General features: G+C 40.9%; 1 protein-coding gene across 1 annotated transcript in view; it reads right to left on the bottom strand.

Moving 5' to 3' along the window:
• Window positions 1–1,294: 1,294 nt before the first annotated feature.
• Window positions 1,295–12,341, bottom strand: part of HMCN1 (hemicentin 1) — a 185,266-nt gene continuing 174,219 nt past the window's right edge. Inside the window, exons 103-107 of the mRNA XM_062581699.1 lie at window positions 12,096–12,224; window positions 7,808–8,158; window positions 5,353–5,472; window positions 4,602–4,728; window positions 1,295–3,452 (exon numbers count right to left, since the gene is read on the bottom strand). Of these exons, the coding sequence (XP_062437683.1) occupies window positions 3,086–3,452; window positions 4,602–4,728; window positions 5,353–5,472; window positions 7,808–8,158; window positions 12,096–12,224 (1,094 nt within the window). The 3' untranslated portion in view covers window positions 1,295–3,085. The remainder of the gene's footprint in view (window positions 3,453–4,601; window positions 4,729–5,352; window positions 5,473–7,807; window positions 8,159–12,095; window positions 12,225–12,341) is intronic.

The following is a 12,341-nucleotide window of genomic DNA, read 5'->3' as shown; positions in this document are numbered from 1 at the left end:
GGTGTTCTTCAAGTACGTTTGGCTTATCCAGGCCAGCGGGCTGCCGCAGGTACGCGGTGGTTGGGGGGGGGGGGGGGTCCTGTAGGTGAGCCGGGCTCGCCCAGCCCTCGCTGTACCTGTGCAGCCAGGGAGCTTTGCCACTGGCAGTAGGGGCTGGCAATGGGAAACCAGGCGGAAAGAGGCCACACAAGGCCTCCCCTGCCCCCCCCCCCCCCCCCCCCCCCCAAAAAAAAACCCTTGCAACTACTGCTGCAGCCCAGCTGCTGCGATGGGAATGGGACGGCGGCAGGCGCAAGCCTACGGCTGCGGCACTGAAAGCCTGTGTGGTGGTCTCCCTTCCTTATGCAAAAAAAAAAAAAAAAAAAAAAAAAAAAAAAATTGCAAGGACAGGGCTTTGCTAACCTTTGCTTAAGTAAGTTAGTAATATATACAGTGGAACACGTCATTCTCAGGCGCCTTTTAAAATAAAGCTTTAGCCTGAAACCATTTTATGTGGGAATGTACATGCATGTGCACAAACAACTCCTTTGCATCATGCGTCTCAAAGCACTTTATAATTTAGTAAGCAGCAGCAGACTTTTCAAGTAGTTAGTTACGAACAGGGCCAGATAGTTCGCGGCGGGCGGCAGCGGCGTTAAGCCTGCATTAGCACTATTTGTTCGGTGAGTAACTCTAATGTGAGTGTGATTGATTGATTATTTAACTTTTCTCTTGTAGCAAAACTCCTCACTGCGAACTTGTGACATAGAAAAAGCCCTCAAATGTTTAAGCAAGTGATGGCCAGCTGGTAAGTAAGTAAGTGCCTAAGCCTTAAAGACTCGGTAAACTTGCCTTGACGTTTTTCTAATGCCTTTATTGTCATTTGTTGACTCTGCTCTCCCTCCCCCCCCCCCCCCCACCCCCCCAAAACCATCACAGGAGAAACAGTTTCTTTTTCTTCCCACTGCCTCTTGGGGGAAGGATGCTCCACCTGGACCACCAGTTTCAGTGTGACTATTGGCCCTTTAAAAAAAAAGGGGGGGGGGGATGAGATCACTACCTATGCTTGTCCTATCTGGCTCTTTTTTTTTTTTTTTTTTTTTTTTTTTTTAATTCTTTCCCCCTCTCCTGCTCTTCCTAAATTGCTTTCTGTTTCTTTAAAGGTAGGGTTCTAAAAACCCAAATCTGTTTTGTCTGAAGCCTGTTACTGTACCATTCATATAAAGACCAACAAAATGCTTTTAAAGTGTCCTTGTTTTCCCATTACAAGAAGTGAGACAGTCCTGGCCAAATTAAAGGAAATGTAAAGCAGGAGGAAAACTGGTAGGACTTTATTATTTTCAGTGTTATGAACAGTCTCTAGCGACAGGCGCATTCCAGCGCGCAGCCAGCTGGCCCTGCCGCGAACCGGCTGCTTTCAGCGACGCGCATCGACAGGGCCGTTCGATGTCAGTGACGCGAGTCGTCGTCGTCCCTCTCCTCGCACCCAGATGCGGCAACGCAGGAACGTCAGCGTAAGGTGCAGCCCCCTGTGGCGGGGTGCTGGGGGCTCCACGTCGCCGGCCAGCTCCACAACCCGTTACCAGCGTGGCCGGGAGAGTCCCAGAGCACTCAACCCTTCGTGCCTTTCTGCTGAGTTTTGTTTAAATGCACGGGAATTGCAGAAGCAGATTTTGTGTTTGGCAGCAGGTAAAGCCATGAATAAATGTGACCTTTACGTGCAACAAAACCTTAATTAACTCTTAGCAAAATTTCTCTGCTCTGAGGAAATAAAATATTTCCTGGTGAGTGAAGTCTGGATAAAACAAGAATAAGTGCAATAGTCCCTCCAACCTCCCTACTTTTTTTTTTTTTTTTTAACTGAAGGCAGGGGGAAGTCAATAGCTCAGAGCTCAGTGAGCTGGAGACTTTGCTTCATCTTTGCAAGAGGATCAGCAGTTTGCCAGCCATGCTACTGCCGCGTTTTGGACTGGAACTAAAGGTAAGTGTCTGTCTTACACCTGGGAAAGAATTTTTTTTAATGATAAATCTTGTGGCAATCTCAAAAGGCAATGAGAACCTTTATTTCGATTATTTTCAATGTATTGACACTGTCCTTTCATGAAAACTTAAGTGTTTTACAATTAAGATATTGCATAGAAAATACACATAGGAAAAAACATATATACACTTTCATAAAAATAGAATACATCTTGGCAAAATTACTTGTGTACAGTGTATTGACATTACTGAACCGAAATTACTACATCTTTGGAAAAAATTGTTCAATTTGCAAAAAACCCCAAACAAAACAAAATAAAAACCCAAAACATTTTAACTGGGTTAGGAGTACTGAAATCGATATGGTTTCAAGCTAAATAAATGGCTATACCAGAATGTCAGAGTAAAAAAAAAAAAAGAAAAGAAAAAAGAAAAGAAAAAAAATTATAAAATATCTGCCATACAAAGCAGAAGTAGCCATGTTGGTGGTTTTTCAAACAATGCCTAAACTTACAGAGAAATCAAATGAACCAATTCCAATTTCTACTTTTGTGGCTTCAGCTGAAAACCAACTTTACTACTATCATCTGTGAGCTAAGTAAAGTGGTATTTCTTTTTTGACCACGACAGATAATATATGTGCAGCCCTAATTCTATCGGGTATTTGGTAAGAAAAAAATTAATAGATAAAGAAATTGTAAAACACACTTACTTGGCAACTTTAAATTCGCAGACCACTAAAAATGGCCATTTTTTCTGGTTAGGCTTTTGTTTAGTTGCTCCTACACAGAGGCTGCTCCTGCTCACTGCTTTGACTACTAGTACTTCAGCTCATACTTTGACTTGTTCTGCTGGTTTTCAGAACAAACTGTGGAAAATGACTACTCCAGTGTAATAAATACAGCAAGTGGTCCTCGAAGCCATGGATTTTCTTTCTTGAATTAGAATAATGGGAATATACTGGCAGTCTCAGGGAAAAAAAAAAGCAAAGAGCGTAGCACCGTTTCCGGGCTGTGTGGTTCACAACCATCTGGCAGGCAGTAGAATCAGTCTGAAAGTGGTAATACCCACTGGCACTTAGGAACGTGGCTAAAATACTGCGATAACTGTCGAGTGGTTTGGGTGTTTAATAGGGATAGGCTGACACAGCGATATAAACAATGAAAGTTGTCTGATACTCAATATTTCCATCAACGCTGTAGGACAAGGCCCTGACTCTCATGCGGTACGTCTTCGGCTCTCGCAGCGGCCTGGTGGTAAACACAACTCCCTTTAAGTTCTCATCTCGGAGGGCAAACGGGATTGCAGGGTCCTCATCTGCCATCAAGAAAGTTGTTCGGGGATGCATGACTTGATCTTGAGTGTAGGCAACCAGCCGGATTAAATCCTGATTGGCAGCTATGCCGAAGGGGAGGGAAACGAGTTTGTACTCCAAGGCGTAGGTGCTAAGGGCACATTCCAGATCGTTGGCCGGGCAATTTTTGAGACAGAACCTAGAAATAAGAAGAAAACTTTAAGCAAGGGAGAAGGCATGACACAGCACAGGAGAGGAATGTGACTTAAAGGCTAAACTCTTCCCTCATTTATCCTGGTGCTATGTGCAAATTTAGAGTTCTCTGGAAAAACAAGCTTGTGTATTCCCTATGCATTGTTCCTTTAACACTGCAGCCGAGTTTAATGTTCCATTTTTTTTTCCCTGAAGAAAGGGGGAAATTAGAAAGCTCTAAGAGGTAAGAGAGAGAAACTGACTTCAACGACAAATGGTACTTTTTTTTTTAATGACCACACTCTTAGATATTAGAGGAAAAAAAAGACTGGATTAAAATGTATTGGCAGCTCCACTTGATGTTGTGTATGTGTTAGATCACAAAGTAAAGAACTTGGAATTAAAAAAAAGAAAGGCGGAGGAAATTTTACTTCCATCAATCAAAAGTCAAAATACATCATTGCCTCTGTTAGCCTTGCCACTCACTGGTAATACAGGTCAGAAAAATTAACATTTCAGGTTAAATGTCATTCCAGTTTAGACTGATCACAAAAGATGGATTGTGCTATGAAATGAGCTATTTACCTGGATAAATTAAATTAACTTTTTTTTTCCCTAGAACAAGGAGAAATTTGAGTAATTTGAAAAACAAAACTTACCATTAACTGTTGTGTTATTTTCATGACTAAAAATTGTACTTAAATGCTTTTGAGGCGATGGCAAGCTAGGCCTTCGGAGAAGTAAATTAGAGAACTTAGATGCAAAAGCAGCCCCATAACTGGCAAGTGAAGTGAATCTGAATTCAAGCTGCCCACAAGCTTGAATTCACAAGCTGCCTGCCGGGGTTCATTTGGCAGGGCAATGCTTGCATGCTTTTTCCATTCTAATTAGCCATATAGTTCTGTATAATTCTGCATGGTACGGACAGCCAGGTAGCTTGTCTGGGCCCACTGCTTTCTAGTCCTGTTGCTCATGAACACGTAGTACTGCTTGTCTATAAACGTACCGCAACACTGAGCTCAACGCGTTACCTTATGGCAGCATGACCACATTACTGTTGTCTGTCAAACTCAGAAAAAACTTCTGAGGAATACAGATTAAGAATCCCAAAATGGGGGAAAAACAAGACCCCCACAAGGTTGAAAATAAAACATACCCAGAAAGAGGGTCTCGCTGGTAGTTTGGTGGACAAGGCGTGTCTATGCACTGGTAGCTTCCTCGCATGTTAAAACACATCTGATTTGATCCACAATGGATATTCTGTTCAAGGCACTCATCAATATCTGAATGTAAAGACATGGAAATAATCAGGTGCTGGCATTGAGATGAATCTGTCAGAGTTAAACATTGGCTGGATCAATAAAGTCTGGTCAGGCTATAGTATGGACTTCTACACACAAATAATTTTCTTGTCTTCCTATTTCAGACAGTGGAGCTACTAGTTCCAGTAACATGAACTTCTTATCAATCATCGGTATTTTATTATCATGCAGGAGGCCTGTTGTGTTAGATGCCTTACAAAACCTGGACAGCAACATAAACCACAACCACATTCTCAACGGAGACTAGTTAGTTGAGAATGGTTTTGTGGATCAGTAAATCTGACAGTACCTTTCTTGATAAGGCAGGTCAAGGATTATATTGCCCTACAGCTGCTGTCTACTTGCAGTGAAAGGCCATACTTGGAGTTAGATATATAATATAAGGTCACACTTCAAAAAATAAGAAATTGCAGTTGTCTAATTTGCTGGTAGTTTTACAAAGTGCTAAATCAAACTATGCAATACAAAAACTTTTGAGAACTGAGATTTTGAATGCCTGTATCTCATAAAGCAGATTCAAAGGGGTGGCATATATATACACAGAATATGACTTGTATGTCTGAGCATTAAATGAGATTTCTGTACCTTGACAGGTTTTGCCATTGGGCGTAAGACGATAACCAGGTGGGCAAGTACACTGGTAACTTCCTAGAGTGTTTTTGCATTCATGCTGACAGGTATCTCTGTTTTCACATTCATCAATATCTGTGGAAAAGAAACAGAAACATGAGCATAAGGATTACTTGAATCTAGTACTAAAATCTAGTCTTTTGGACCCCAAAATTCCCCTCCCAGCCACTTACTTACATAAACTTTATGGACAGAGGTGGTCAAAAATTGTGGAGATCTGTTTTTCTAATGGGGTTGAAGGCAAAAGACTAGCAAATTCTTTCACAACTTACCTGTTCTATTATAATTTATAATTATTATACTATAATTTTTTTAATACTTAAACCCAGTTTTGAGGGGATCTTCACCTCTTTTGATAGCAGCCATAATATATATTCTAGCTGGACAGACCAGTGCTGTAATATATAGAGCAAGCAACCTATACAAATCTGCAAAGGCTATACAAATAGTCTTGCCTCAAAAGCAAGCTTCCTGAAAATAAGGTTTTAGACAATATATTTAAGAAATGCCCAGATTAGCTCTTCAGAAGGAACCTTCACCTGGAAGAGTTGTTCTTACAGTTAATCCCTCCTCCGGCAAAACTCTTTTCCTTTCAAACTAATTTTTCTTATGCCATGGAGATGAATTAAGCTCAGCAGCTGCAGAGATTATCAATAAATGCTCTTAACTTTTAAAACCTGCCTCTGAAACACCGCAGGACCAAACCAATTATTTAGTATTGTCAAAGTAGACTGAAGACATTTAGTCACAGACCATGTGTCGTTATGATTTCCTCTGAAATGTCTGCCCAGTTCGGGAGCGTAAGAGAGCCCTTACTCAAGTTGGCTTCAAGTACATGAGTGAAGACTTGAATGATTAAAGCAGGGGAAGGACGGTCTTCGCCTCCCTCTCTGAGTCACACAGACGGTGTTAGATAATACAAACAAAAAAATGAGACAGACAGACAGACATGACTGTAGAAATTTAGGGTGTGCTTCGTTAGCAAATCCTGATGGTTGTCTGTTGGAAGAACCCTCTTAAAAAAGAAAAGAAACATAATTTGTACATGCTTTTATACTAAAGAGCAATTTTAAAATCAAGATGTTCATTCCAGTGAAACAGGCATATAAGAATATTTACTAACTCAGACTGAAAGCTGGGGTGAGGCTCTAAGGAACAGAGTTACCACCGATAAACTGTCATTTGAGAATATTTAACCTGAGATTTCAGGTTAAACTGAAATCTGTCTTTCAATTAAATGCTAGAGCCATAACAAACTGTACTTATAAGTCAGTCACTGAATTGTCACTGTAATGTAAATACAAGGTTAGTTTAATGCCTGTCTAGCTATAACTTACTAACACTTTCATATTTTCAACATTATAACTATTATTAGCAATAATTTTTAGAATCTATCTGCAGCTCACCGTATTTATGCTGGAGGACTGTCGCTCCTCCTGGGACGTGTCTTTGGCAGATGCGTTAACTTCAGGCACGTTTGCTAAAGCATCACTTCTGCCGTTGCTTTAGGAACCCCGCCGGGAGCTCCGGCTCTGGGGCCGGTGGTGCCCCCTCGGCTCCCTAAGCTGCTTCAGCTCTCCATGGTGGGGGAATAAAACACCCTCAAGGGAGCCTGCGCTTGTCCTCCCGTTTTGGGCTCTAAACTAGCAGTTTTAGAGCTGGCAATCTGTAACCATTGCTGCTAGCACTTGCCTCATGATAAAGAACCTGAAATTTTTATCTTTTGAGCAACAGAGTTTTTAAAATTTCTTAGCTTCTTCTAGCTTGCCCATTACCGTAACTACTCTGGTCTCCTCGTGAAGGATGAAGAAAAGGCCACACTGCCATTTGCATGACTGCTTCCATATATCCAGTCTTCACAAGGTCAATGAATTACAAGAGAGCAACGTGCTGCGTGTCATAAGGTACAGGTAATTTAAAAGCTGTTGCTTATATTGCCTGTGTGGCTGTAACAAACCTTCCTGGATCAGGGCTGTCACTGTTTCTACCATGCTCAATTATGAAATCCCTGTTCAAAACCTTTTTGAACCAGATTATCATCACCACCAATGGCAGTGTGACGGAAGCAAAGGCCCCAGGACTGGACTGACTACTGATGTTGTTTAAAGGATGAAAAATTTACACAGGTGAGCTACCTTAATCAGGAGAAACAAAACAAAACAAAACAGAGTCATTTGCTAATATATAACATTTGGCATAATTAAAACATGAGGGTTCGAGGAGGAGGTTTGAAAACATTTTTGATACGACTTGTTCAGGAAAAGAAAAACATGCAAAACTCACTGAATATTCACTACGGCAATACGAAAAAAATACAGCACTTCAAACCATAGGCAGCGTGAAGCATATAAGTAACCTAAGAATAAGGACTAAAAGACAAGAGAATTGCATAGATATGGCTGACATTTACCTACACATCTGGCATTTCTTGCCTCATAGCCTTCAGGACATGTTTCTCTAATGTTCCTTCTAGTCCTGGAGAAAGGTATTCTGCTGTTTCTATACTCTGAGAAGGAGCTGTAGAGATTTGAGGAGTGCCTGTAATATTGTTGAGGTTGATAGTTGTCTCTCACAGGGGAGAATTGAGCATAGTTATAGCTATTGAAATAGGCACCATAATTGGGCAATCTCTCCAATCCAGCGCAAGATTTCCCATCACCTAATAAATGTTGTCCAGGTGGACAGATACACTTGAAGCTGCCGGGGGTGTTGGCGCACTGAAATGCACAGGGCTTAGGCACTTGTTCACATTCATTAATGTCTGCTCATGTGACATGATCCAGAGCAACAAACCATGTGGAAAGGAGAAAAAAAACAACAACAACAACACATAACTATATGTGTATATATATATACATATATATATCAGTCTGTGGAACAAAACTGAGGACATAAGTGAGTTCCTGAAGGTAATAAAATATGGACAACCCAAAACCAAGTAGGCAATTTATTCTGTCTTGGATAATAACAGTAATATACCTTTATTCTCCCCATACAGACATAAAACTGTGCTCACCTAAGACAAAAACTCCACCGAAAGGCTCACCTCGAAAATCAGAAGAGTCTTATTAAAGGTAAGATATGACTACAAAGAGGGGATCTGAGTCTACTCATCTGTTTTTGCAGAAATGGAGCTGTGTGAATACTGCAGACTGGCTGAGCAGTTCGTGCAGGGATCTAAGTTACTAGAAGGAAAAGTAAGTTTACCCAAGGAGCCTAAGCTGTCTGTTACTTCTTCAATAATCACTGATCTTTTTCCCTTAAGTGCTCCAGAGATCAGTGGGGGAAGCTGTCCGGCTCTTGTTACAAGGAGGAGAAAGGTCTCAACCCAGAGCGCTCCTGAGGAGGACAGGGTTGGAAATTCTTTCAAACTGGCTCTGAGGGAGGCTTGAAGAGCACCGATGCAGTTACTGCACCCTGCGTCGCGTCGCAGGGCTGCGAGGGAAGAGCCTGGGTACGCTCCAAACTTTGCTGTTAGCAGCCGTTCCAGCTATGAAAGTTTGGAGACCTAGTGGTAAATATTAATTCGCTTTGGAAGAATTCAGAAATAGTCGTTTGCCTCGGGTGTCCTCTCCCAGTTCAGTTTCCCCTGCAAATTGTGCAAAGAACTTGCATCGGCAGAGGGGAGCCTGCAAGCAGGGGCGCCTTGCTCCAGCACCTCTCCCGCACGGAGAGAGGCGGCCGTTCTCCACACCCGCTCTGGCACGAGAGAAAAAAGGAACGCTCCATTCTGAAAATCTGACAATACAGAGCATTTGTTTTCAAATTTGCTTGCTTTCTCAAAGAAAAAAAAAAAAAAAAAAAAAAAAAAGATGGCTAATTCCAGATAGGAATGCACCACTTCTTTGGAAATAACAGAAATAACTTGATAATAAGATACATAACAAATCATCTACAGTTGGCATATTTATAAGCCTGTCCTTCTAGAAGCATCCAGTATTTAAAGGTTATTTTAATGGTGAGGTAATAAGGGTTTAATTATTTTATTTTAATAGAAAGCATGTATTTTTAATATTATTACTGTAAAATGCCCTTAAACTAGTGTTAAAATAATCTGTAATTCTCTGAGATACAAATGGATGGTACCACTTTGTTAAAAGTTATGCTGTTAAGCTAGTAAAAATGCTAGACTGCATTTTTTTTAACTATTAAATATTTTATATTGTTAAATATTTTAAAATTGTTTAGTATTAAGAATTTAACCTTTTGAGAGCTGGAAATCCAGACTAAAACAGGGATAATTATTGTAGGAATTAGAAGAGCAGAGCAGTGATGCAATCTGCACAACTTGCAGTATTTTCTATTTGTTATTTCACAAACACATAACTGAAACATCATATATTATTTAAAATATCATTTCTGTTCACAGTATTATGATAATATTACACTTAGAGAATTTTCTTTTAATGAGGCAAGAACAACTATGACTTTTAGTTTATATTCCTTCATTGTGTGCTTAAGATGAAGAAGTTACTACTCATATATACGTAACAGAATACTGAAATTCAGTATTTCCTTAGCACTCAACTACTTTCTCGCTGCTGGGTTTAACGTTTGTCTGCGTAACACAGACAGTAAGTACCTGCACTAAATCTGGTCTTTAGAACAACTCGTCTCTTTTTAACAAGTTACAGAAAAGCAATATAAGACTCCTACACAAATACTGAAAGAAAGCAGGTGAATGTTGCAGCCATTTGTTTTGTAGGAGCAGCCCACAGGACACAGCAGCAAGCCATGTGCATTATGTGCTTGTGACTGAAAAGTGATCAGTGGTCACCTGCAGCATCCACTGGACGGCATTCCTTTGATTATACAGCGTAAATATTCAATAAATACAAGAAGAAGAGAAGTGATTTTCAAAGTCTAAAATACCTAAATTTTCAGGTTGTATTTGAAAAATGTGATTTGAGTTTAAATTCTAGATAGCCTTACGTGTGTAGTGTGTTAAAAACACACCTATGCTATGGAATGTTGAAATGTTTAATAGATGGAAATACTGTAGTTTAGTTAAATGGGCACGTGCAGATTGGTGTGGATGTTGTGAGGACGGACAGGCACCTTGTCCTCCTTTAAGAGACAGGGCACTGTGGCACACAGGACTTGTGTGCACAGGGTGACAGTGGCACAGGCGGAGCAAAGCTCCGATCTTCTGTTTCAGTCTGGGGTCCTACTTATACTTTTACTTTTCCATGTGTTCATTGTAAACATTTAAAATAAAACTGTACTTTATTAACACATGTGAGCTAACATTTTTGATGCACCTATATTTTTAAATACAGATGTTTTAAAGCAGGTAAAAATTCAAAGGAGCATAAAGGTCAAACTCGAAGTGAATAGAGAGCTTTCAATATTCCTTTCTCAGCAGACAGCCTTAGGGTGTCTGCTGGCTTTCTTGAAAATCTGTGGCCCTAGGCTTTGTTCAGCTCATTGCTGTCAAAAATTTAAATGATTGTAATATATTTTAAGGAGTCTGGGATCAATTTTATTTCAGCAGGGAGGCAGCTGGCAGAAGCAATGTCTTGGTCTACAGCCAAACAGTGTTGTACTGCAATTTAATCTTAAAAAAAGACAGACATTCCTGGCTTTGATAGTTCAAAATCTTAGATGCTTTAAAAAGAAAAAGAAGAAAAAAAGGTTATACTCCAAAGCAGCTATTTATCACTTACAAAATCTAACCTCGAAGAAGTCACTATGGCTGAACACCTCTGATATGACACGTGATAGCAACTGAAATCCACTAAACCAAAGCGTGATATACCAACATTTATAAATCATTCTTCTCAGGGTGAATCAGCTATTATATTTCAAATATCCCACATAAAGCATGAATCAAAACGATTTTAGTACCATCCTGATGTCTATGACATGCCAGGGGACGTGTTTTACACACTCGCGCTGACATGCTACTATAAATAATCTCCCCTGTAATATCAGTGTTAGAGCTACGAGAGCGCTCTCCAAAAGCTAAGCACGCGTGCGCGGGGGAAAGGGCTGCACGTGCTAACACAGAAATGTTAGATGTAGCGTGGGGGACTGACCACATGGTCAATAATCCAGCGACTGTGGGGCTTCCCCCTGCCTGGTGTGATCCACCCAGACCGGACGGGAGGGTGGAGTGATAAACTCGTACCAGTTTCCCTTGCTCTACCTGTACTGGGAACACCCTCTGCTATTTCAGCGGGTGGGTAAGTGCATTCGTGCCAGTCACTTGCAGAGGTGCGTTTGGGCTGTACTGTGCCTCTTGCACAGCACTTCGGCTGTTCTCCTTTAGGGAAATCCGTATCACTCCCTGCGCTTGACTGGCCTTACATATGAATCATGCAATCCAGTCTGAGTTTGTAGTCAACCACCTTTCACAGTCCAATGAGCTAACAAATCTGACCTGTTTTTTCTAAATTCAGGCTTTCTCTTGCTGAGCAGTATCTTGCCACCTAGGGTATTGCTGCTCCCTCAGTGTTCATGCAGTTTGGTTTCAAAGTATGGTTGTGTAACAGCCTCAGTGTGGAGTCATTTAGGTTTGTTGTTTGGTTTTAAATGAGATACTTTGTTTAAAGATGGGGAATATGAAGCATTCAAAGCAAAATTGTCTAATAGCATAGACTTAAGGAGGAGCAACATCTTCGAGCATGTTACAGCGGAAAGCACAGCCAAAACCGGCAACAGAGAATATGCAATACTAATGCGATCTGCCAACTTACCCACGCAAGGTCTTCCAACCGCCTGGGATCGGTACCCTCTTGGACACACGCAGCGGTAACTGCCTCGTGTATTCTCACAAATCTGGTTGTATCGGCACTGATGGGTTCCATCCCTGCATTCATCAATGTCTGCAAGCAAAACGGGCAAGAGGAAGTTCGTCAGATTTTTCTTTAAAGTAATTAGAGCTCTAAACTGTAGTGAATACTGGTAAACCACAGGTGCATTTGGCCCTCTAGATACATTTG

Source organism: Rhea pennata, chromosome 8 (genome assembly GCF_028389875.1).
Source record: "Rhea pennata isolate bPtePen1 chromosome 8, bPtePen1.pri, whole genome shotgun sequence".
Lineage (NCBI taxonomy): Eukaryota > Metazoa > Chordata > Aves > Rheiformes > Rheidae > Rhea > Rhea pennata.
This window is presented reverse-complemented; position numbering and strand designations above follow the sequence as displayed.